Source organism: Rhopilema esculentum, chromosome 13 (assembly GCF_057945365.1).
Source record: "Rhopilema esculentum isolate cy_ngs chromosome 13, ASM5794536v1, whole genome shotgun sequence".
Classification (NCBI taxonomy): Eukaryota; Metazoa; Cnidaria; class Scyphozoa; order Rhizostomeae; family Rhizostomatidae; genus Rhopilema; species Rhopilema esculentum.
The window spans coordinates 4,616,376-4,643,773 of NC_142827.1; the positions used below are offsets into that span (position 1 = coordinate 4,616,376).

At 35.9% G+C, this 27,398-nt stretch overlaps 2 protein-coding genes across 4 annotated transcripts in view; one reads left to right on the plus strand and one right to left on the minus strand.

Annotated features, from left to right (window-relative positions):
• LOC135692244 (uncharacterized) overlaps positions 1-12,041 on the minus strand; it is a 44,842-nt gene extending 32,801 nt beyond the window's left edge. The window contains exon 1 of one of the 2 annotated variants that reach the window (XM_089112126.1): positions 11,333-12,041. The gene's annotated coding sequence lies outside the window, so the exon portion shown is untranslated. Of the gene's footprint in view, positions 1-513; positions 1,037-11,332 lie in introns of those variants that run through there. The other variant, XM_089112125.1, reaches the window with a different exon arrangement.
• Positions 66-27,017, plus strand: LOC135692243 (SEC14-like protein 1). 2 transcript variants are annotated; one of them, XM_065210321.2, is made up of 19 exons: positions 66-290; positions 1,727-1,876; positions 7,118-7,249; positions 7,854-7,982; positions 8,964-9,222; positions 12,026-12,102; positions 12,677-12,712; positions 13,556-13,615; positions 14,003-14,132; positions 14,805-14,893; positions 15,165-15,235; positions 15,835-15,893; positions 16,496-16,674; positions 17,368-17,436; positions 18,520-18,654; positions 19,701-19,940; positions 20,748-20,893; positions 21,640-21,717; positions 24,325-27,017. In XM_065210321.2, exons 1-19 carry the CDS (start codon positions 228-230, stop codon positions 24,443-24,445), a joined length of 2,223 nt encoding a protein of 740 aa, XP_065066393.1. In that variant the 5' UTR covers positions 66-227; the 3' UTR covers positions 24,446-27,017. The 2 variants fall into 2 exon arrangements, with proteins under 2 accessions (XP_065066393.1, XP_065066394.1); XM_065210322.2 differs by lacking the exon at positions 21,640-21,717 and having other exon boundaries at positions 68-290.
• The last annotated feature ends 381 nt before the right edge of the window (positions 27,018-27,398 follow it).

Genomic DNA, 27,398 nt, shown 5'->3' on the forward strand with positions numbered 1-27,398 from the left:
TATCCCCAGGTGAGTCTCGTTGCATTGTGGGGTGGCTTGGTGATGCCTGCTATGATAAAGTCATTTGTGGCAAATCCTTGCCACTCAGGAATAAATAGCAGTCGAGATGTCTGATACGATCGGTGATTATTGATTTCAAGATGATAATTACAGCGCCTAGAACGAATTAATTCAAGGTTTCTCTTCCAAGTTACTTGCAACTGGCGTTTCTTATCAATGTTTGAGAGATGGTGCAGGAATATCAATCACCCGTTAGGGTGTACGAGCACCCATTTGAACTTGTTATGGCGGTATGTGTATCTAAATTACTTATGTTCTGCAATGTAATTTTCAAGTAATTTTGGCTCATTCAGGTTTTCTATCCTGATCCCCGCGATTGTATCGCAGCCAGCCTTTATGAGGAATTTAAGCCACGCAGTAACCTACTTCCCTTAAAGATTTGTGGCCTATCCCTATTATTAGCTCATCATAAATATAGCACCCGGTGTTTGAACTTCGGTAATGCATACATACACGAAATTTGCGATGAGTTCTTCCAGGCTCTTTATGAAACTTTGAATGTTTCGGTTGATTCGAAATTGCAGTTCGGTTGCTAATTGATTATGCGAGAGAAAGAACTCGATTATAACCGACACAGGTAAATCTCTTCCTCCACACTTCATGATTGAAAACAATGTGACACTCCTTTGCATTTAATCATTGAAAATCTCCCGGAAACCTGTCCCAACAGGAACTTATCTCCTGTGTGCCTTTCGAAGACGAGTTTCTAAACTCTCCTATAGCATCACCTAATTTTTAAAGTTATTTTGATATATTTTGGATGATTTTTCCCGGTTTTCGTTTCATTATAATGAATGTTTCGTCCTCGAAAATTTCATTATTTCATTCAAAAGTGTATACAAAAATACGTAAGGTTGAACAAATCAATAGCCTCGGCCTTAAGGCTAAAATATTAAACTTTTTCTTTGTTTTGAATCTCAAACGATGTCCGCACAAAACAATAAAACGCTCTTTCATTTTCGCAAAACATAATTTGTAGCTCCCCGCGAGGTGAATTCATTCATCAGATAATTTATAACGACGTGTGTAGCAGGGTGAATAATTCGCGTAATTTCGATGGCCGAAAATTAATCTACAGAAATAATCATTTGGCTTGCAAATCGAGTTTGAAGTTGGAAAAAAATTGATAATAAATTACGGAAATCATCTGATTTTTCATCTTAAGTGTTGGCCATATTTCTGCTGGTTATTGGAACTTGAAAATGTCTGATTTATGCTGAAACTACTTCATTTTTCCGCTTAAATAAGTAAAGAGAATAAAATCAATTGACAATGTAATTCCAGACAGAAAAACCAGAACTACCACTACCTACAATTTAACATGCAAAAACTAGACTAATTTACTTTACACAAATTGACAAAATAAAACTTTTATAATACTATTAGTAACTTATAACAACTGCTTTGAAATAGAAATAAAATTAAAGTAGAAAAACTCTAGGGAAGCAAGAAGAATTGTAAGTGGTGTTTAATTAATTGCATTTAACAGTTTCTAAATCATTCTGAAAGTAAGAGAAATTTTAAAAATTCTGAAAGTAAGAGAAATTTGAAAGGTTTGAAAATCGATGTAACATTTTCAGCTTTGGTTTTGTCGTAACTTCAGAGGTTTAAACAGAATAATAATGCTGTAAATATTTAACCTAGCAAAAGTGAATTTTTCTTACAGGCTTATGAGAAGAGGTTCCCTACATGTCCAATGATACCAGCATTCCTTGGCAGTGAAACTGTTCATGAATACAAAAGTGATGATGGTGCTATCCATATCATTGAAAGGAAATGTAAACTTAACGTTGATGCACCATACCTTGTCAAAAAGGTAGGGAAATTACCTTGATTCTTAATTGATATATATATTTATATATTCACTTAAAATATTAATGGTTCACTGCAAAATTGCAATGTAGGCACATGCTTCCGAATTTCAAGAAAGGTTTCTATTAAACTCCCATTTTAATTTTGTGTGGTCTAAGTACATGCTTCTGAATTTAAGAAAGGTTTTTGTTCAATTGTCTTGTGATTTTTGTGTCTAGAATCAAATATAACTTGGGGTCTGCTTCAACACAGAATTAATTCATTTTCATTACCAGTAAAGCTGACTACTGAGTTTTCATAATTTTTGAAACATTTGCTGATTTGGGGATATTTGTCAGATAATCTTTGCTAAATGCATGAGATTATGACTTTTTAAAACAATGTGTAACTATGTCTTGACATGAATTGATAATTAATGAAACAGTTAAGCCTGAGATCAGGATCAAGTTGTGAATTTCACCTTATGATGGTGGAAAAATGTTCTGGTCCAGAGGTATGATCAAAACAAAGGCAAAATCTATCACAAATATAGATAAAAAAAAAATACTTTAGGTTTTGTTGTTTGAAAATCAAACATAATTACTTAAACACTTCCAAGCCACTAAAGTCTACTTATGGTAAAGTAAATATATAGTTTGTAAGTCTAAAAATAGCAAAACTCTTGTGTTCAAGATATTGGTTGTTTTAATCATTTTATGTGACAAATATTAAGTTGACTTTGGTATAATTGCTGATTGCAGAATGCCAGAAGTACCATTTTTTCTTAGGTGCATGGCCCCTTCTGACCACCAAAAGTGCAAGGCCTAGGGCTGTGGCACTGGTCCCCCTAAACCTCCCCTAAAACTGCCAATGCACAAACAATGGTGTGACCAGGCAACAATGACAAACAAGGTCTTGCAGCTTTGAATCTTAACATAAATTAAAATTCCTTTGTAAAAGGTTTGAAATTATCACCCAAATCAATAAAGATCAATAACAAAAACGTTTACTGAATAATTTGTATTAACAGAAATATCTTCAGAAAATGGCTTTTTGAAATAAAAATATCTAGTTAAAATCATAAAAAAAATTTCAGTTTTGCTTCAGCGTTGCAAGTTTTATTGTTTTAATAAACCAGCCAATATAGTTGCTTAAATAAAAGTAAATATGGCTCTCTTAGTTTTGAATGATTTGTATGCAATCTTGCTGGAAATATTTTTGAATGTGTGGTTGCAGCATTGCAGAAGCTTTTGTTTTAATGAATCAATTAACTTGAATGAATTCAAGCATTGCAGGTTAACTATAGAATTTATATAATATTCTTGGCTTCCACATGAATTATAAATTAATTATAATTTTTTAAATTTGACATTGCTTTCCAAATATTTTCTTTTTAAAAAACAGTAAGATCTGTATTTCTAGGTCAGAAACTGAAGTGATTATATTAGGTATACCTTTGATAAGTTTTTTATAGGCTTTAAGCTTCAGACCTTACTGAATAATTAACTAAGAATTTTTCAAATATGTTTTTGCTTGAGCTGTTAGTGTTTTTCAAGGGCAGACACTCCAATTATCATATGGGCTAATGTCTAATGGCTATTGTCTAATGGGCTAGTTGACTGAATTACTAAATCGTTGTCGCCTAAGCTAGGGTCATGGTACCCACTCTTACGAATATGATATTCAGCAACTATCGAGATTTTCTTTTTAAACCTTAATTTTTTGCTCACCAACCACAGCTAACACAGCAAACAAATATTCCAACAGGCCAAGCTAATGAAATTTGTTGCCAAAAGGCCATTTGATATGGACTTCTTATGAAAAACAAGTGAAAGATTTCAATTGAATGATAGTATCCCATCCTGTTGTGCATCAGTCTAGTAATTTTGATTCTTGATTTTTGGCTGCAATAACAGAAGATTGCTTTTATGCTTCCTCTCAGTCGCCAGAACAATTTCACTTGTTTCTCGCCCTAAGGCTGGCTCACCTTTGTTACTTTGGTAATAATGACGTCAGGGTTGTCAAATACACTCATTTTTTATAAGAAACTGGCTATAAGAGACGGATACTGGACAGTCAGAAAAAATTAAGAAATTCCAGTACTCGAAGCAAAAAAAATTTAGAAACTATTAATTCGTGATAAAACTGAGAGCAACGAAATTTTGTAAAATCCAAGAACATGATTGCCCTGTTGACCTAAAATTTAAGGCACAAGGGATAAAAATATAATTCCCACATCTTAATACAGCATCAGAACGGAAGCGAATCTGTTGACGTGATAAAAAGGTCACGAACATTTCATAACATCATTCTTGACATCATAATTAAGAAACTCTTAAGAAACAATTGAGTAGTGAAATTTCCGTAACATTAAGAAATTGGAGTACTCAACATCGACCTATGTTTCTTATAAAAAAAAGAGTGTATTCTCAAAATTCGAGAAAATTTCATCAAGGAATTTTTCGAAACCAAGAAGTTTACAAACCATCAACATTTTTGTTTCGTCTAAGCATATGTCTAGTCACGTTATTCTGTAAAATTGATGATCATAATAATACATACTATAATTTATGAATTGAATTGTTCTGTTTATGAAATATTTATGAATCCTTTTCTTAATTATTTTTAAAATCCCTTAAGATCTTTGTCAAAAGTTTCTTTTCCTCAAAAGTTTCCTCCAGGATCGTAAATTCCTCGGTTGAAGAAATTTCTTCAAAAATGAGCATCGGGACAGTATTTCGTTCTGTTACGTTAAAGCTGAAACATTTTGCAGACGTGAAGTCTATTCATGTACAACTTTGGTCATATATTAAAAGCTAGATGACAACTTTAACGATGCCGCCCTGACACTCTTTAATGAATTATGTTTTTATTTCATTTAAGTTCACTGACCTAGTCTGCCTACGTGCCTCATTAAGCCAGAAGATTTTGTAACAATAATTGTATACCATCTGCTTCTTGAATTTCAGAATTTTTATCTTATGATTCCCATTTTAGGAAACCTATGACGTTCCTTCTGTGGTCAATCCTTTTGTTATGGTAGACATTTGTTGCACACAATTTGAATCCGCCTCAATTAATGAACTGCCTGTACTTGAGGACTAAAGGCCTGTGAGAAAATCGTTTCTTGTGAAGCTTTCATTGCCAGTTGCTGCGTCGACAGTATTCTAGGGCTGTTATCACGATAAATCGTTTCAAAATCGCATTTTCAGTGCTCTTCATTTGCTAAATGCATCCATTTAGCTAAATTTCACTCACTTTCTTTACATCATTGTGAAAATGTGGAAGAACAAGAATTCCATATTCCTCGCTTAAATTTCTAATGGCTCATAGATCGTATTCAAAGAACAATTTTTTGTGCTGAGAATTGCACAAAATTAAATGAAGCAATTTAATACTTCGTAGCATTTCAGAATTGTTTCAATATTTTACTCCAATTTGATTAAAGAAGAATGTTAACAACGCGTCAGCTACGAAAGAAGAAGATGAAATAAAGCTTGTCTCAGCTATTTTGTGATTGTTTTGTTTTAGGATATGTATATCAAAGCAGAAAATTCATGGTTTAGACCGAAGGACTTCGTTTTGTAACTTCGATTCTTCTATGTTTAATGGCTTCGTTTGGTCTGGGAAAGAGCCAATTACATTTTTAGGCATCATTTGCCCTCTCTGATCATTTTCGAACCTCAATTTTCGATCCACATCTTGATACGATTTTCTGTTCTTCTTTTTGGCCATCGTTTGACATTTTGTATTCTAAAGGGTGTTTCAAATTGCTATTTACTGACTAAAATGTTGTATTCTGCGCTGGCTTTTGCAGATGTTTTCGGAAGATGCTAGAAGACCAGAAGAGTTTGTTTCTAACACATTTGCTTGTTGTTTAGGCATCCTTTTACTGAATCTGCCAGAAGGAGCCTTTAAACAATTAAATTCGCAACGCAGATGTTTTTGCTGTGTAAAAATATGTTTATCTGTTTTTTAATCGGTCTTTCTTGAATTAATATTTTCTCGTTTCTGCACTTAGCATCAGGAATTAAAAGCTTATTTCCGGCTCTGTTTCAGCGGGAGCTTGGAAGAATTTGTTAAATCAAACTTTGGAGAAAGCATAATTAAAAAAGCGATTGCAAGCTTATCTCAACATAAAAAATAGGGGTTTCTCACCAAGTCGTCTAGCAGTGATTTGGTGTGTTTATTAAACAATGCCATACTGCTTCTAGATTTCGTTTGTGCGTTTCACCTGTTCTGTACTGCTTGATCAACGTTTATTTTGTTGAGCAATCTATGGAACCCAACTGAAAATTGCCCCTTTTGGCTATTTCTAGACTGGGGCTCTTTCCCCAAAGCCCCTAACGCCGTTATTACAATATCTCTTTTGAAAGTAGGTGCAATAGCACGAAAATTTACAACAGGGGGCAGTTTGATACGGTACAAAAGATAGTATATAGAACCTAACTGAAAATTTCCCCCTTTTTCTATTTTTAGACTAGGCTATTTTGCTCCAGAACCTTTCAGTAATATCGCATCTCAATCATACTTTAGTGCTACGGCACAAAACTTTGCAATATAGGACAGTTTGATACGCTGAAAAAGATTATGTTATTCTTAGAAGAATTTCAATTTCAACAGCTCTCTCTCTCTGTTTCTCGTTTCCGAATAGATATGATATCAGTGTAAAACATGATCCTTTTTGAAAAACTGTGTTGGTCTAGGTTTGCGTTTTGCAGATAAGATTGTAGTTAATCAACGTATTTACTTTTTGTGACAAAATATAGGATGACTTTTTCTCTCATTTCCCAGCATCATTTTAAAGTTCATTGTTCCTGGCTAAATAAGAACTGTTTTATATTTTTTAATTTGACATTTCATTTTCACTAGCAGTTTTAAGTTTTGTCTCTTGATAATAAATCGCATATGCATTCAAACAATTCGTCTTACTGCGCAAGTTTTTAGGCCACGTATAAATGCATGGCGACGAGCAATACAATTTTGTTTAAAGTCACGTTTTATTTCTCTTTTCAAGAAGGGGGAGGGGGGGGGTGGTGTGTGTGTGAAATAATAATCCTTTTGAGAAAACGATTTATGCTCTTTATATCAGTTTACCTAGAGAAAAACCTGCGTGCAAAACATTGATCGTTTTCTATGAAAAAATATGGTCAAAATGTTTCCAGCCGAGCGTCGTTCCAAACCAATGTCTTTATTAATCCATTCTGACCATTATCCTCATTTATAGAAATTTAGATAACAATTTTTTTAAACTTAAATGTTTTAGATTGCTGGTGTGGACTACGTATACTTTATTCAAAGAAACAGTTTGAATCGAAGAGACAGGACTCTGAAGATTGAAGCATGGAACGATAGTTTTGCAAGCCGAGTTGAAATCAAAGAGCACTGCTACTACAGCGTGAGTATTTTCAATTTTAGTGATTATGACTAGTCGGGCTCAATGACAAAACCATCGAGTTGTTCTGTATTTTGCCTATCCCCCACCTTCTTTAAGCTGAAATGCATCTTATCAAAACTTTTCATGAAAATATAGACGTTGTTTGTAGAACTACTACTTAGCACCGAAACACCAAATGACCTTTTTTCCAGATGCAATCGTTCCCCTCAAGTATTAGCATCGTTGTGTACTTTGCCTATTCCACTAAAAACTATGAGTGCCCAATTTGTATTCTCAACATGTAAGAAAAATCCTGTTGCTTTTCGGTTTTCCGATTGCTGTTGTTTTTGTTACCCGAATATATTTCATCAATTTATTTCTGCAAACAGAGCAGATGTTAATTGTGCCAATTTTCTCGTAAGGTCCTCTGATTTCAAGATTTAACAATATCAAACCGCTATGAATCTCAAAGTGTTTTCACATATGTTTTCGCCTTATCGCAATCCAACTGTGTGATTCGCTAAGCGCAATTTGCAATTCTTTAACCGATTTTTGTAAGCTCAATTCGCCGATCCCTGTATCATCATTTTACCTTCAGCTCTAAAATGTTGATTAATTATTTCAGGTGCACCAAGAAAATCCTAGCTGGACTGTGTTTGAACAAGATGCTAGTCTTGATGTGAAAAACTTTTTCGGATTCGAAAGTGCTGTTGAGAAGCTGGCAATCAAAGCGTACACAAATAACCTCAAAAAGGTGATTAAGTTCTTAAACCAAAAGATTTGGAATGAATGGCAAAATCGATATTGAAATCGTATAAAATGCCATGTCATTGAATCAACATAGGTTTTTTGGCATGTCCGTGTCCAAAATAAATTTTAAATATTTATGATTGAGAATGTCTAATAACAATAATCTGCAATCTGATAGAAACCTGCAAGCGTGTTAAAAAAATAAAGAAACTTATAAAAGTGTTAATGCTTTTTGGCAAAACGTTTTTAACGAAAATAGAACAGGACAGTGTTAGGTTTTTTGATTGATTTTCCTTATTTTGATATTTGAAAAGCGATCGAAGTCATTATTGATTCTGGCTTCAATCCGTGTTGTGAAGAAAACTTTTTGCCATGTTGCTATGACCAGTCTTCATTAGGTTTTGTACAAGGTGGGCTGAAATTGATCTATCGAAAGAAACCAGCAGTAGTTAGGCCGCCTGATGGATTTGTGTTGTGAAGAAAATAATGACGATCAGTAGCAGTCAATAGAATGTAAAGAGAAATTACTTGTTTTGCAAACAATAAAAATGATTATAGTGAGAGAAATATTTATACAGGGTAAACATTGACAATATTGCAAGTACTGTGATCAATAAAGGCACTGTTTGAAAATTGAAGAAAGAGTAAAGCCAACAATATGCAAAGTAAAAGCCCGAAGGTGTTTTCAATATTCAACATTAAAATCCTGTAGTTAGTTAGATAATTATAATAATTGCAGATGATTTTTGTATTCATACCGAATTATTGCTATTACTGGTGTAAGATCCAGACCCCTAATAGAGTTGTATGCTTGGTAGACAACAAAATGGCGTGTTCAATTGTGGCCTACCTACAAATGTGATATTTGTTTATTGGAAAGTAGATATTACCAATATTTCACCCTGGCATACATGACATTTCATTTTTTGTGAATTCTCACAATTGGTCTTGTTAATATTTGTGCAATTTGGTTTCTGTATTTTAGGGAAAAGAGATTATACTTCACTATATTAAAGAACTGATCAGCCAGGGCGTAACGCATATACCGCCGTTTGAGTCATCGAAGGGTCGCCCCAGGCTTCTCAGCACTGTTGAGAAACAGAGCTCCATCGAAAGACCTGATCTTGAGGAGACTATTGAGAGCGAGGCTGAAGACCAACCCGAGGAACCTACATTCCAACCACCAGCAACAGAAATTCACCCTGAAACTATACAGGAAGCTGTTGAGCCCCCACCTTTGCAGGGTAAGCTACAAGTCCTGTCTCTTTTTATTTTAATTGACACTTGCTGCGCACAAAGTAATTCCTTCAATCCATAAAACCTGAACGGTCATATGCGAAATGTCGTTTTGATATGAGTATCATTTCACTCTGTAGTGGTTTTTAAGGGGTCTCGAGGGGGAGGAGCACGGTCTATGTCCCAGCGCTTCTTGTAGCCAGAAAGGGGTCCCGCACTTTAGAAAAGAAATCAAAATTGTAAAGGGCCCAGCAGATATTTTTGGCTATTCGTGTGCAGATCAAAAAATTACAATTGAAGGTAGAAATGTGTCTCAGGTCAGTCTGGACTCTCACTGATCGAGATTTTCAACCCTCAGAAGATAGTAGGCCAAGCTATCAGAGTCAATTTTCTTCGTGAACCGTAAAAATAACTGGTTTTCGTTAAAAGAAACCCGCCTGTTTTTTCAATTCTCCGGACGATAACCTAACAGTGTGCTATGCTTGCTGATCATTTCGCCTATGTAAGTTAGGTAGCATTTTTTAAGAATGTATGTTTAAGTTATTTGGAAATTATACCGTGTATGTTCTTTCATTAAGGTCACTTACATATTTATTTAATTCATGCGACTTTGGTTTTTAATCTTGTTCTAAACATTTATTGCGGTTCAAACATGTGCAAAAGCTGAGGATATTGACCGATCCAATACAATTTTTCATGTGAATAGAGACTGTTGTCAGCCCGTTTAAATGACCGGCATATCAGGAAGCTGAAATTGCTTCTCTACCATTAAGACAATTTATCAAAACGGAATATTAGTGAAAGATACTTAAAAAACGTCGTTTGGCTACTCTTTAACTTTCCAGATGCATCACTGTTTATTTTTAGGGGCATTAAAAACGGTCGTATGATGTTATACCGTGACATTCTCGGGTTTCTTACAATTTGAAATCAGTAAATGTTATGATGAATATAAGAAGCACTTTTTAGTTTTCAGCGCCGACATTCCAATTTTATTGATGATTTTAGTTTTTTAGAACCGTTAAATGGTGTGATTCTTTGAACTTGTTTATGCATAGGACCAGTGGCGTTGTGGCCACTAGACTCGGTATACCCATCTTAAACAAATTATTGAGTCCATCAAGAAAGTGCTACCTAATCAGAGCCTTTTTAGGTAGTTCCTTTGTTCCTTGTCACCCGCTGCCCGCTTTTGTGTCAGAACTGTGTCAAGATGGCATTTCGGAGGATTGACTAATCGTATCCCTTGTACTTGACATATTTTTCTGGCTAATCGGAGGTCAAAGACTTAAAACATTACGTTGATGAGAGACCGCAAACCCAGTCCTGAGTTGCCGCCTCCAGTTGTAATTTGGTCCTATGGGATCGTTAGTAGTTGTAGGCCATGCCGCTGTTTTATCAGAATTGCCGCAATGGAACCAGGTGTTCAAATATTCTAAAACGCCGCTAAATGCCTTCATTAACTTGTTTTCCATATATGTGCCGGTGTTCCAGAGATGGACAACAACCGTTTCTGATGTTCATCCATTATTCAGGAGAAAGACATCTATAAATTATAAAATGATGAAGATGGTGCAGTCTTTCAATGCTTTCTTTCTGACATTTCAAAGCTTTTTTAAACTTTTATTCGTAAGAGCAACGAGTTTTGGGTGATAAACAAGCTCTTTTAGCTCATGGCTAGGCTAGAAAACAGTATTTGCCCGTTGTCGGGTCTTTAAAGGTCTGAGAAACAAACATACGAGTGCATAGTTTTCTCTATTCCAATTGCATTGGAAGCGAAAATCTTGAACTTCAAGTAATCAGGGATCCTCAAAGATCCATTTTAATCGTGCTACAATCACTTTTAAAAGTGAAGAAGTATGGAACATTTGTAAAGTATTTCACCAACCGAAAAAAAATCAACAGACTACTCCAATGCTGAAAGTTTCCTCAGTTTTCGGTTTTTTATTGTTGGAAATATAAAATTCCTGTAAAGAAATGCTTCATCTTGACATCATGTTCCCCACCGACATGGCCAGCTCCGGTTATTCCTTTGCATTTTTCTTTGTTTATCTCTGATAGGTCAGTAATTAAACATCTTTTATATATTTCCTCTTTTATTCATATAGACAACTTACTTACCTAAGATGCACCAGTTGAATGTATTTGGTCTCTAATTTCTATATTTCACAATTCTTCAATGAAACTTTTAATTCAATGTGTGTCGCAGCCTTTGCCCATTATTTAAGAGCAAGAAATCTGCTACAAACTCTGAAACTAACAAGAAAGACTAGGGATTTGTACGGGCATATTGCTAGTTTCGTTACAAGATTATTTCCAGTGCGCTAGTGCATCGAAGTTTCTAGTTGTAAGCCTATTTTCCTTTTCGTTCGTTCATCGCCAAATCTTTCAAATGAAGAATAGTTAATTAGCAGATATGAAACATTTTAATTTCAAGCTCTGTGAGAGCTTCTTCAAAGCGAGTTGTGTGAAAATGCTAAGTATAATTAAAAGGGATTTTGTTTCTGCCGCCCGTATGCGAAGCGAACTTGTCACTGGCAAAGCGGCCTACTGTTATGGTCCTGCGAAATAGCTTCTACACATACATTTACTAATTCTATGTTTGCAGTTGTATCTGGGTTTTTCAAAATTCACTGGACTAAAAAGTGGTTACAATAATCAATTCCTGTTAAAGAAATATTGGGCTTTTCCTTTTATTTTAACCATTCGAGGAGAACAGAGAAAAATCGCTACACAAAGAATCTAGGTTCCGTTTAGCTGTGAATAAGTATAAATTTTTATTCGGTGAAAATATAAATCTTTGTTTCTTTCTAGAGTATAAACTAGAGGACAGCTTCATTGAGCGATATCTTGGTCACCTGTCTCTTATTGAAGAGAGCACCCTCATGAAGGTTACTTTTTAATGTTTTCTTTTATCTTTACAATCATCGAAGCATTAAAGCAGCTACAACATGCATGTTATAATCAATTGCAAAAATAACTGAATGGAACAAGCAAGGACCTGGAAGATTCCTCAGATCTGGCAGCAGCGAATGTTGTTTACAGCCTTATTTGGGGATCTTGAGCAGCCCTTGATACCAGTTCGTCTGTATTAATAAGTAAAGCAATAAAAAATCGACCTAAAATTGCATTTCCTGTCATTAAAAATAACATGTTTGCATTTTGTAAGAGGAGTGTGTGATCTCAGACCTTGATATGTTTTAGCATTGATTTTTAAAAGCCGCTCAGCGCTTCAAATAAGATCCAAAAAATGGATGTTTATAATTTAAATAATTCTTTACTTACTTAAAGTTTTATATTGTAACCAATAAAAGGTTGTCTTGAAATTCACCATAGATGTTATTTCGATTAGAGCTTTGCAAAATGTGATTCTATGTTCACGACATTAAATTTTCCTGTATTTAACGTGTCTAGCCGATGTAAACTTTGCTGAAAATTAAGAAATCTATTTTGTCTCTTTTGTAGCTTCGAAGAAAAGTTGCAGCAACTCACCAAGGAAAGGTATGAGCCGTGTAGCAAATAGTATTGAGTTATAAATTGTAAATCTTTAAGAAGCAGTAGGACGAAGAGAGCGACAAAGCCTGTTTTGTTTATCATCATATAATCCATTATTAAAGACAGGTATCAATTGCGTATAATGGAAAGCCATAAGATATAGCTGTAGCGACTCCAAAATACTTTGAACATTGAGAAACTACATTAAGATTTAATGACTATTCTTTGTAGACTCGTTAAAAAACCTTGATAAATCAAAGTTTCTGTAATGACTGAGACTAAAGGCCGAGATACACGGTGAAATTGTTCTTTTAGACATTGGAATGCAGACAAATCAATTATTTCATCCAGTAGTGTTTCACCGTGTATACATTGTTTCGAAAGACGTTTAAAGAGTCTGAAAAACTTCCCTAAATGACTGAAAAGTATTTCAGACACTTTCACGTGAAAGAAATTTCAATGGAACGATCCATAAAAACGAAATATCAGTCAACAGCCCACTAACGTCATCCTCATATATCTTTGTCACTGTCTCTCACTGAACTTCCTTATTCTTACGATTTTGCACCTTTTTGAGTTCCCATCTTTGTCTCTCCCTTCCTCTAACAATTTGCAGAGGTTCAACTTGAGCATGAATCATCTCAGTCTTAACTCATAAGCATTAATGATTTTTTCTTGTGCAAAGTGCATCTATACCACAGGCCTGTATGCCTGTCTTTTGAATTCTTTACTACGAACAATCTGTTAGGCGCAGTCTTGTACCTTTATTTACTTGCTTGATGAACAGCTATGAAGAACATTTTGTGAAGCACAATTGATGTCTGATGCACCTTGCCTTTTCTTTCACAGATGCCTGATGATGCTGTAATGCTGCGATTTCTGCGTGCTAGGGACTGCAATTTAGAAAAGGTAATGTTTGAAGTGGTCTTTTTTCACCACGCAGCTCAAAATACACCATTTAGCAAACTGGATGAAGTTCATCAATAATCTGCCAAATGGTATGAATGGACTGGTGGCAACTCTAATATTGCAAATTTTGCATACACAGCCATTTATTTTATAGAAAAATACAATTTTTGTCTCATGCATTTGTCTATTCAACCTATTTCAATTTCCATGCTTTTTCAAAGAAGCCCATGAATTTTTAGTTTTCAAACTTGCTGTTTCTTTGAAGGTTTATGTTTTATAAGACATATTTGTATTTCATTCATGTCAGTTTTGAGTCGCTAATAGCAAAATGTTCATTATAACCTAATAGCTGCTGCCTCACGTGATCACTTTTATGAATATTCCCAGGCTTTTGAAATGTTACGGAACACTCTTCACTGGCGGCGGCAGCATCACGTGGACACTATTCTACAAACATGGAGCCCTCCTCCGGAGCTGATAGAGTATTATCCTGGTGGCTGGCATAAATACGACAAAGGTGATTCCCAGTCTTATTATTGATTTCTTGACTGCACCTCTTTCGGGAAGAAATGAAAGGATCTAAATTGACAAAATTATTTTTGATGAAACTTTTCTTTCCCGAGGGGCAGCTGCTAACTGATTCTTGCCAAGGAAAAGCTAAAGTATTGAAACATACTTAAGCTTTTTGCTTGACATTATTTTAATGTAAGAATATGTATTCCCAGTTGTGGATCGAATAAGGCCACCCAGAAAATGCGAACACCTGACTGTCAAGGTTGCCCCCAATCAGTAAGGCTTGATCAGAAAATTTTACTAATGATGAATTCCTTGACGAATAGCTTATGTTTTAAAATTTTTGGTCTTTTTTTCAAAACCATTTTCAAATTTTGTACCACAGAATAATTGTTTGAAATTCTTTTAACATTGTTTGTACGAGCGGTAAAGCTACGCATATCAAAATTTAGGACTGTGTTTTTGTGATATCGACCTTAACGGAGAAAGAGGATTGGTTTACTAGGGTTTTAATTATAATTGGAAATTGGCTAGAATGGTAATCATTGAAATGTTATAAAAGCGTTGCTTTTTATATTAGGACACCACGAGTTATTTCATCAGTAATTTTTGTAGCATTTTTTCATAAACTCATTGCTGATATTTATTTAGGTATTCATTTCTTATAAACTTTTAGACAGCCGACCCATCTATTTAATTCGACTCGGGACAATGGATATAAAGGGGCTTCTGAGGTCTGTTGGCGAGGAAGGGTTTGTGAAACAGGTAATTGTATTTTGAAAATGTTTCTATAAAGAAAGTGCCTTCTAAGACAGTTATACGCCGATATAAACGTCCGGTTTACAGGTACCCAAAGAAACTGGTTTGCTGCTCTTTTGTCTACCAATTTCCATTCAAAATCATTTCCTACTTTTGATATTTACTCATACACCAACAAGACCTTCACATACGTCAGTAATGATTGTTGAGTGTATCGTGGCTCTTGAGAATCTTTGAAATGCTTTCTTGTTTGCAAATGTCTGTTCTTTGATTTTAGGTTGTGTCAATAAACGAAGAGGGTTTAAAAAAGTGCGAAGAAGCAACGCGGATATTTGGCAAGCCTGTGACGTAAGTACCTTTCTTTCAGTATACCGACCATAGTGAATAGCATAGCTTTAAGCCTCACCTCGCCAGAGACATTTTTGAGCGCGCGCTCAAGGCGCTCAAACCTACACATGCGTACATGGGAATGATCACGGTCGCTGCGATCAGTTTCATGTTCGCTCGCACGCGTTTGAGAGTAGGTCTCTTTCCTACTCCCAGGCGCTCACGCAAGAGCTCAGCCAATGAAATCTAGTGATTGAGCGCCTCGAGCGCGCGCTCAAAAATGTCTCTGACGAGATTAGGCTTTAGAGTTTGAACAGTTTAAAAAATCAGCTACCAGATATCTTTATCAGCTTTATCAGGAGGGTTTATCTTGGTCTTGTATCTACGAAAACAAATATCTTCCGTGCCCATTGTAAACCAAATGAACTGTGAGAGCCCAAAATACAAAGCCCTTTTACAAGTATTGTGCCAAATGATAATTGTTGCTCCACTTCACTTTTAAATGGCAAGTTTTACATGGTATTAGAAAAGTCATTTTATAGAACTTCCTGTAGCTTTTCCTCTAGTTAATTCTCCTTGGATTATTCGTTTTTTACTATTTGTGCGTGTTTCCCCTATAGGTCGTGGACGTGCCTTTGTGATTTGGAGGGGCTCAGTATGCGACATCTTTGGAGACCTGGTAAGCTTTCTGGTCTTAATGTTTTGTCTCTTGTATTGAAGGCAACTGAAAAAGCATACACCTAGGGCAGGCTTGATGCTTGGACCCCTTTTTACACAAGGCAATAACATAAATAAGGCGTTTAATGTGATTTAAAATGTTTAGACTTTTCTTTATTTAGTTCTAGTTTATATTCATGGAGTATTGTTAAGCTTCCCCAGTACTGTTATGATTCGTAATCACCATGCTATTAGAAATCATATTTTTGATAGAAACAGTTCAAGTACCAGCGGGCCCCTTTTTGCTTACGGGCTTAGTAGAAATTTACACCCTTACCCCCTCTTGTTAGGCATGCATACAGCTTGTTTTCTTCAAGAAGTTAGGGAAATTGATTTTATGTTTGTCAAAGGTTTTTCTATACTTGCCTGGAGGATTTCGTATCTCTAATTATTTTTATACCCAATCATAACGCTAAAACTTTGCCTTTATAATTAAGATTAGGCCATTTAGCATGGGAACAATGTAGGGGAAGGGGCTAGTGAAATTTTCTGAAAGTTTCATTTTTATTCTTTGAACAGAATTGTTTATTTGAAGTTTTTGCATATTTTTATTAAACTTTTTAGGCGTAAGAGCGATGCTGAATATCATAGAAGTAGTTGAAGCAAATTATCCCGAAACTATTGGACGTTTGTTGCTTGTCAGAGCACCTCGTGTGTTCGGCGTCGTGTGGACGCTGCTCAGTCCGTTCATAGACGAAAACTCAAGAAAGAAATTCTTGATTTATAGCGGCAACGATTACCAGGTAAGTTTATCTGGTCGAAGTTATCACATTCGGGGCTTCTTTTTAGGGTTCTTTTTAGCCGCTCGAAAGCAAGATATATTTGAATACATTTTTTGTTATTAGTAGTAAATCTTTAGCTTGTAGTGTAGGCAAAGCTACTTATAAACGACTGACCAGAGAGACTTGAAAAGGGGAGAGGGTAGGGGAGGCAGGTCGGGGTTGGGTGGGGCTGGTTTAGAGCCAAACCAGATTAAAATAAAAATCGGCCGTCGTATGGTTTATGACCTCGAGAAAACTATAGAACTCCGTTTCCACCTCCGATCGTGGCCTTTTTCATTATTTTCCGAAGAAGGTTTTAAATTTTTAGCTTATTAGTTGGGAGAGGGATGGGCATTTTTCTGGATTCTGGACAAAAGGAAATCCCCATACATTTTTCAGTCCATCGTACAAGAGTCTTTTTGAAGTAAATCATGTTATCAATTTTAGGCATTTTTCTTCAAAGCTTACTATCAACTCACGGAATTATATTTGATCTTAACCTAGCAAAGGGATGTTACCTCTGCAATATGGATACATGAAATTCCTTTTCACCACAAAAGAATCGTTGTTATTTTTATAAAATCATAATTTACAGGTCAAATCAGGGCATATAATTTTTTACCTGTTATATCCTTTACCAATAAATCTTTTTGTTACAATCTTATATTCTTCTAGGGTCCTGGAGGGCTTGCAGACTATATACCTGCAGAATATATTCCTGGTTTTTTAGGAGGAGATTGTGAGGTACCAGTTGATATTTTATAAATGCGTGCAAAACAAAGTCTTGTTCCTGTTTAATTGAAAACAGGCTGAATTGTACATATTTATTAAACACCAGTTCTTTTAGAATACGATCATATAAAGTTTAATTGTCGTTCTTAAAACGACTTCTTGCTTTGTTTTTAGAAATTTGTCAGTTTCTCTAGGAGAAATTTTATTCAATGTTAACTCCTTTGTGAAAAAGGAAGGTAGAAACGTTAATTTTAGCGTTGGAAATCAGAACCTAAAATAATTTTCACGCTAAGCGATTGCTGGTTTTGAACTGAATTTTATCTAGGACTGTGGAAGGCGCTGATTGGTCACAACAAGCCAATCCAATGAGTCTTTTTCTTTGTTTTGATTTTTGGCTAGGGAAATTTTCATACTATAGTTTGTTGGTACCGCAAAATTTGAAGATCATACGAAACAGCGGAAGCACTGCACGCTGAAGTACTTTAGTACGACACTCTTCAGAATATAAACATCAAATAATGGCCGGAAGTAAGCAGAAAATTTATACCCAGGTGGGGATCAAAAACAGCGTTAGAGGAAGAGGGGCACGTCTGATTGGTTCTTTTGTTTTTTATGTCCGCAAGAGATGGAAGCGATACTAGTACTTCAGTATGCGATGTGTCCGTTATTTGGTGATATCTCCAAGTTTTCTTACTACCAAAAATTCTAGGATTCACAACGCTCCAAGCGAGAACGACTCACGGTTATTTTAGACACCTCCAATTTAGAAAAGTTAAACTAGCCACTTCCAAATAATCTGTCCTACAGTCAAAGAAATTTATTAGCAAACAGTTGACAACGGCCACTCCCTAGCAACTGGAGGTAACTCACGAATGTCCACATTATGGAAGTTTGATTTTATGGTTGTATTCTAAACAGAAGCCAGCTTGTTTGGTTGGAAATTATAGTACTCTCTTGGATTTTTTGCACCAGACCACGATGCCGCGATCCTCTTGCAACAAAATGAAAATCGTGCTGGTAATTTAACAAAGCACACAGAACAAACGTCTATTACTTGCCGTTATTATTACTCATCACTTCGTCGTTCTTTTGCAGTGTGACGTGGTGGAAGGAAAAACGGTTCCTAAAGCATTTCACAGATTTCACAACATTGGCGAAGGAGGCGAGTCAAGTTGGCTTGGGTCCGATTTATATCAGACTGCACAAGTACTGAAAGGTTCTCCTCACGAGGTAATAACCTGTTTACTTATACTTGTGTGTCTTATTCTGATATCTAACCACGGCATTCGTGCAATTAAGACTCCGTTACAGTTAGAGACTTATGTTACCCTATTGATAGAAAAAAAACCTTTCAACCCTTTAAGTACTATTGTTTGTGACAGCTCAGATAGATTCAGATTTCGATTAAACTCCCGCAACGATTGTTCTGGATTTGACAACAAGGGATGGAGCCTCTTTGCCCATCAAAGTTCAATGTATTCATTGAAATTCACAACAGCCAAACGCTATACTCAATCCTGTCGTTTAACGATAGTTTTTCTGATTGTTTAAAATTTATAACGTACATCTTTTGGATGCATCCTGGATGTGAATGTTACCGTGGCAATTGTACGGCGTCTCACCTTATCTCACGGTACGTTATCTTTGACCTAAGATTATGAAAAAGGATTTTGTCTGTATCATCCCTACAGTGAGCATTCTGCAATGAGTTTAAAATTTTTTGGATCATCGTTTCAAAGTATTTTATCGTACATTTTATCGTATCGTACATATATATATATAAAACTTATAACGTACATCTGTTGGATGCTTCTTGGATGTGAATGTTACCGTGGCAATTGTACGGCGTCTCACCTTATCTCACGGTACGTTATCTTTGACTCAAGATTATGAAAAAGGATTTTGTCTGTATCATCCCTACAGTGAGCATTCTGCAATGAGTTTAAAATTTTTTGGATCATCGTTTCAAAGTATTTTATCGTACATTTTATCGTATCGTACATATATATATAAAATTTATAACGTACATCTGTTGGATGCTTCTTGGATGTGAATGTTACCGTGGCAATTAGGCTCACACGGCGTCTCACCTTATCTCATGGTACGTTATCTTTGACCCAAGATTATGAAAAAAGATTTTGTCTGTATCATCCCTACAGTGAGCATTCTGCAATGAGTTTAAAATTTTTGGATCTTCGTTTCAAAGTATTTTATCATTTGACTTTCGCGTACTCCTTTGAAGGGTAAAAATAGACTGCTTTTTATTTAAACTATAGGTTATGATAACAGTATCTGAGGCCGAATCAGTAATTACATGGGACTTTGACGTCATCGATGGTGACACAATGTTCACAGTTCTGAGACATAAGAGACCTCGTGAAGCAAGCCTTAATAACGTCACAACTAGTGGATGTCTCGGAGAATCGATGACATCGAGATTGTCAGGAATAAGGCCTGGTATTGATGCTGTTGTTGTTGAACGACCAATTCTTTGCACGCAAGGAGAATCTGTCCAAGTAAGAAACCAATGAAATATTTACTATTCACGTAAAATATTCTCATCGTTGCCCGTTAATCCTGAATAGCACGGAGAAGTTGAAAAATCTTGTTGATTCATTGAAAAGTGTTTCATTCAACATTCAGATATCAATGTGATGTTTAACGAAAGGAGTGTTTCAAAATAAACTATGCGTATTAATTTTTGATTCAGGGTATTCTTCTGTGGCCGTTTTTCTTAAGTGTTCCAACCCTTATTGACACTTGAATTTTGCAGATTTTGTGCCACTTTCTTCAAATTTGGAAAGTTGTGTGGTTTTCAAAAGCCCCTTTGAGTAATCCAGGATTAGTCTTTGTAGCAAACCTATAATGTTTTTTGTTGCAAGCCAGGTTTATTCTGGAAACGACAACTTTCTTGTCCCTTCAATGAACGTGTCTGTTCTAATAAGTGATGCGCCAGGTGAAGGCTGAGCGGCCATTTTCCACCTTACGGAGCATAAAATCAATCTCCTTTTCTTGGGGGCAGGACAGATTTCTTTGCTTGTATCCAGGGGTTTGTTGCCATGAAAAGCACAAAGAAGGTCAAATTGGAAAATTTCTCCTAAAATTAGCAAAAAGTAATAAAAAGACTACTTTTTGGCATTCACAAGGGTGACTGAGCCCCTTGCCCTCCCTTAGCTGCTCATTTTTACGTTATCCTTCTTGTTGGAGTGGTAAGCCCCCTTCCTGGGAATTCCTTATGCTACCCATAACACTATGGTTGTTACCTATGCCCTTTTCACGCATCAAGCTATCCAGTGCTTAATACGACGATTCTCGAACCGTAGGGTACGCACATATGCACACAGCCTGGGGTGTTTATACTTCAATGGAAATACTCATCACAGACAACCCCCTCAAGAGGTGCCCCAAGAATCATGCACAAAACCAAGGTTATGTTCTACTACGAAATTCTACCGTCACGCGAGTTCAGGTAAATTTTGATATTCTGCTTTTTAGGAAACTTTTGCTATTCTTGGGCAGGCCCGTCCGAGTGGGGGCAGATTGTCCCAGGTACCGAGCTGAGAAGGGCCAAAAAGGTCGAGTCAAAGTTCCTAACAATAAAAACAATTGCAATCAAAGTTTTATGACGTCACCACGGGCCCCATCTTTATTTTTGCTCCAGGCCTCAGAAAGCTCTCGGCGGGTCTGTGCTTGAATAACTTGCATACGCAGTGTTCGGCCGCCCTGTAGGTCTCACAATATGTTGGTTCATTTTCAAAAAAGGTAATTGGGATGTTTCAGCAATGACGTTGTAGTTTTTTGCTTCAACAGACCTTAATTATTGCCCGTGATGATGTTTAGATTTATCGTTTGCTTACATCTAAGTGCACTCCTCTTAATAACAGAACTCCTCTCGCTTTCTCTGCATTGATTATGATAATTTTTAACAGCTAACCACATACAGGGGCTTGCACAACAAACTGTATAACCCACAAATTTGTCTCTTACTGTACTTTGAAACTCTACTTATCTTATGCTATTACCTAATCGATAATTGCTAAAGACATCTAAGGGTGTGCATGGGGAGGGGGGAGTAATGGACAACCTTGATTGATACAAGTTGATAGTATCAAAAAGTATGACAAGGTTAAGGAGGGTTTCGTGCTTTCAAAAACCTGTCTTACCCCCTGATGATTTTGCATGTCACATCTTTTCTTGTTTGTTGATCATCATCAGGAAATACAGCATGTTTGGAATCTCTAGCAATAATTCGGACTTTAATGAAAATCTCCTCGCAAGCTCAAAGACTAATCGGTAAGAGTTATGTTTATCGATGCACCCAACGAAACCCTGTACACAGTAACGTACATCGTAACTCGAATCGTACTGTTCACCTGAATCTACATCAAGTATTTTTAGACAGGGTGTTTATCGACGCACTCAACGAAACGCTCTTCGCCCAGGCTACCGATTGTTACAGACCCTATTGAAAGCCAGCTATTGAAAGTTACAGACAAGTTTCATGGTCATCGCTGCCTCAATAAGCAATATTCTCAAAACGATTTCCTAAAAAGCTACTTAAAATGATGAAGGACAAGTATAGAAAAAACATTTGTACCAGCTGACGCATATTTTCAACGTGTGTCAGGAAATGTACAGTACGTGTCTTACTTTGTTTATTTGGTAAACTGCCATCAATCAAGTTGTTTTATTTCTATAACAAATTAAGGATTTAATTGCCCATTAGTAACTGTTACGATATCAATGACATTAAAGAAATGATTATTACTGATGTAATTACACACCTGATGACGCTAACGATTAACCAATTAACCTTTTTCATCCAATTAAACTCACATTTTTCCAATACCTGCTATTAATCTAAATCTCCTCTCAAGAATTCTCTTTCTGATGTTGCTTAGTGATCTGTTCAAAGGGGAGCCGTGTCATCTCCCGTCGAATGACTCCCGTACTAGCGATTGCCACAGAAGTGTGAATCTACTCGTAGCATATTTCTAGCCTAAAGCCTAGCGCACATCGCAGATTTTTGTCACACAATAAACGAAGATTTTTATCTTTTGCAACAAAAATCTGTAGTGTGTAGGGTCAAAGTCGAAAGATTTTTGTCTTTTGCGATAATCTTTGAGATAAAAAACTTTTTATGTTTGCCACCAAAGACAAAAGTCATGCAGTGTATGGAGTCAAAAGACAAGCTTTTCATTCTGAAAATCAAGCAAATGTATATTTTTCGATCACGTGACTTGTTTGAACTCTCCCGCTATCGCATCGTTCACTGGAAAATCATAGCGAAGAAGGGGAAATCTGAAAACAGTCATGGTGTGTGTGGACAGAAAGTTATTTCGAGAAAGACAAAAGTCTTCGTCTTTTGCGACAAAAATCTGCGCTTTCTGCGCTAGTCGTTACTCGAGGCAAATCGTCACCATTTCTTGTTCTGATATCTGAGATTCAGTGAATGTATAGCTTAGATTTGTGAGATAAAGGTCGGACAAAAATACTATATTTCATGACCTTGGTCAAAGGATGGCAACGATACGGGGCCAGGGACAAGCCCGTCCATCCCTCTGCTTGGCATGCTCTTTTAATTGCTTATCCTTGCTTGCAACCGCTGCTGTTGGTATGAGTTATTGCTTGAAAGATAACCCCAAACAACATAATTGTGTCAAAGATAGCTGTACAAATATCTTCATAGCCTTAATAGACTGAATAGAAGGATGTTTTTCAGCTATTTCAAGGAGCTCAAGCTCCATTCTGTTATTCAATTCTGCTGAAGCTTGGTTTTATTACTCTAGGATTTTACCCATTTTCAGTGGCCTCTTCTCCCCCTTTCAGCCCCTCGGCGTTCTCATATTAATGATAGTAAACTTAGCAACCAGCACTTTTCAAAATAATGTTTTAGCTGAATTGTGTTCCAAAGCCTTTTTGACCGAGTTTTAGGGTCAGCTATGCAATACTGTTATGTTGCCATTTTTGTTTTCATTTTCGTCACTTTTTGTTTTTTCAAGATTTTAGAATGCAAATTAAGCTTGAGCAGTTTAAGAAAGTTTTTTCTTAAATTCATAATCCATAAGACTGTATTATCACAACGAATTGGCTCGAGAATTCTTTATCAAATTATAGTTACACTACTCAATCATTAACGTAGTTTCGTCTCGATTGTTAAGCTTTATTTTGCTCCAAATCTTTGTAAAGCGATCTCTTATCAGGATAGATCAGACCTTTCAGCTCTAAGCTAAGCTTTTTAGACATTTTTTCTCTATTTTTGTTTCATTGTAACTCCAAGTGAGGATTGAAATGAGAAAACTAGATTAAATATCAAACCAAGACGGAGCCATTAAAATGAACTCTGGAGTTATGGTTCTGATAAATATTGCTTTGAAGGCAGGTTATCTTTTAACAAAATGTTACAAATTGCCGAAATCTGGTAAATAGTATTTGCTGGTTTGCTAGCTGTGAAGGAAAGCCGTCCAGGCAATGAATGACAAGCTCGGAGTGTTGTCAGAAAAAAATAATTTACGTGTTTATGAAATTGGGCAAGTTACAATGCCCCTCTGATCCTGTGTATAAAATCTGGTCAAAGCTCGACCACTTTTTGGTTCAAATGTACTGTTGCATGAATAGCATACAACCTTTAATGAGGTAAAAGTCATATGAACAATTATAATACATAGTTAATAAGTCCCTACTTTGCGGACTTTCTACCAGGTTGCTAAGTCTGTAATTGATTACACTAACATTTGATAAAACATGTAAATGTTTGAAAAATGTGTGCCCCCCCCCCCCCCTAAACACACGCGGGCTTCTTTTTTCTCTACTCGAAACCGTCAACTAACAATATTATTTACTTTTCATATGGTAGTTGATGATGATCGTATTGTAACTTTGACCTCTTTTCGTTTGCAGAGGCTCAATGTCAAGTTTGGAATCGAGTCAAAGCGCTTTCTCGCAGTTGAGTATAGGCACAGCAACAACCTTGTCGTCAGGTGCCAGTGCGGCTACGAATACTTCTTCAGTCTCAAGGTAGCAGCTCAGTAATTAATTCAAGTTCTCACTGCGTTTTGCCTATCTTTTGTACACCGTAAATTCTAGTGTCATGGCGAATACTTAAATTCAAATCGTTTGTTTGATTTGCTGCCATGGTTTAATTTCCACCTGGCCTTTCTTTTTCGACAATCTTTTAGAACAAATCCAATTAAAACAAGAATAGATTGGACTATTAACCAACCATCTTTTATTTCTGTTTCTAGTGGGCTTATTTCGACCGATATTTATTAAACTATTATTGCAAAATAATATATCCCAATTGTTCCAAGGGTAGTGGATTCAAGTATTAGAAGATACTACGAATGTAATCTTATGTCATTTACCAAAACAAGTGCTACTAGGTTTAAGCCTTGTGGGAGCTAGTTCAAAACGTTCCCAGAATACTTTTGTTCCATCTGCCCTCTTCTATTACTCTTAATACTTGAGTTAATCGACTCCGATTCTAGCCAAAACCGAAAGTCTTTATCACATGAGTTTAATATCACGATACCGAAGAACTTTAGTATAAATTCAACAAAGTTATACAGAGTTACTCTTAACGTATATATAAATATATAACATTAATAGTTACTTTATATACGAACAGTATATTGCAAGTTAAAACAGTTATTTTGAGTCGTGGACTCTCATTTAATGATCATAATGGATGCTGGGGACAATAGATAATAACTACTTGATGGAGTGTTTGCACTGTCGTCCGATGGAATGTTTACATTGGCATTTTTATATAAATTCCTGTTTGAGATTTAGATTCATCTAGTATTCGTAAATTCTACCTTTTGAAAACCTCGTCTTTTTTATGATAATTATAAATGCATTTGAAGTTTCCTCGTTTCTTAAAAATTGATAAATTCTTGCTTTAAATTGTTCTTTTACATCTTCAATGCTCGTGTTAGCTGTTTTCCGTAATCCCTAATAGTTATATTGGGTCGAAAAGAAACAGTTTAATAGAAACAGTCTGCTACCGGCTACAGGAAAAGTCTGAACCGTCTGACACGAGTTTTTCTGGAAATGAAATATGTATTGAAAACGCTTCTTTGTCAAATGACCTAGCTTTTCGTCGTATATGAACATCTACGTGGCTTAACACTAGAAATGCTTTAAGCATCGCCACGTTATAGATTTCTGTGGCCTCGCAGTCACTTTTTCATTGCTATAGTTACAACACCATTCAAATGCGATAATGTTGAGGGTATTTTAAATGGTCGTTGGTATAGCAAACCTAATTTTGTTGGCTCGTCGTCAAAGCAGAGCCACTTTTGTTTGAGTGTGCTAAATTCATGAAAGTTAGGTGCCACGCCCTTTTATGTACAATGACATTATTCATAAAAAATAAGGACTTTGCCGGATTTGAGGGTCGTTAAAGGTCCATATTAATGAGTAACAAATTTTAGAATGAGTAGCATTGCTCAGCCTCACTAAATCTAAATCATGCCCCCATTTTTACGGCAAATTATACAGCTATGTTGCAAAATGTTCTGACTTTAATTTGCAATCCCCCCCCCCAACTTTCCAACTTGTGTCAGATCCCCTGTAAGAGATACGGGGTCTACCACGTCATATTACGAAATACCACTTCTAAAGTATCATGTTTTGAACGAGTTTGAATCGTTTATTAGAACTGAGATTTGTTATCAAATAATCAAGGCAAACTAGTCGGGTTTTCATTTTACTTCGTCTATGTTTGCATTCTAAGTATATTTGACTTTTTTAAAATGACAATTTAACAATTTAATATTCATAACTTATATTTCTTAAGCAGCATTGATGACAAAATATGTTTGAAAACCTAAACTAGAGTGTATCTTAGTAAAGCAATGTTTTTAGAGAATGTAGATGTCGAAAGCCATACTGGGATGTAGCTATGGCTTGTTACCCTGGGTACAAGAGCCTCAAAAAACTTGTAATAAAGTTTCGGAACTATATTTCTGTGACTAAATTATGGATACTCTGGCACCCAGGGTAATGGCTTGTATTCTGCGGCCCAATAGCCTCTTCTAATATTATAATTGTTATTAATTTGCTTCTAGATGTTTGTTGCTCCGAAAAATATTCGATATAATAGGATCACTTATATTGTTGTGCTAATTTACAGGGGTTCAACTGTGCTACAATATCATTGTTTTACCTCTTCTTTCTGTCTTGGAACTCGTTAATAGCATGTTCCATATGTTAAGAGAAACCCAAGGCCTCTTTGCATGTTTTTCATCCTTTTTGTGGCCCATACTTAAGATATTTCAGACAACATCATATCTCTAGTCTTTATTCTTGTGTGACTACCTCGCTACTGAGCCCATACATTTATTAAAAGTTTCCAGAAAAAGAAAATGGAAGAAATAACTTCCCGAAGATACTCAACAAGACACTTTCAAAGAAACTTTGTCATTATCTTTTGGTAGTCCGTTTCTGAGTTGGAAATATTACCAGATTTCTTAATCACATATCTTTCTCGTTAAGCTGTAGCCACGTATCGTATTTATTTTTTATCAGTATTTTATGTCCATTTATGTTGTTGTTGGAAAAATGAAATGATAACCATGATCAAAGAAACATAGAGTTTTTGTTTTGCCCTGACACCTCCTTGAAAAGTGATTCGACTTGCACCTCTAGTCATTTCTGTTTTGGGAGCAGGAATTGAACATTTGATGATTTTGAAATACTTTCCTATGTTACTTTTGAAATATGAGACAATGGTAAGAGATCATCATAAAATAATGACATCCTCCCTTTTAAGGCCTTGTTTCTTACAGATTTCTATTTGAGAGTGCGATTCTGTTAGCTGTTAACAGATGAAATGTAGAAATTTAAAAAATTTGGATGATTTGGCTGTATCGGTCATATCCTATGAAACAGGAAAGGGTCTAGGACAATCCTTTGAGGAACTTATACGTAGAAGCGTAGAAACCATATAGTATTTGTAGATTATTACAACC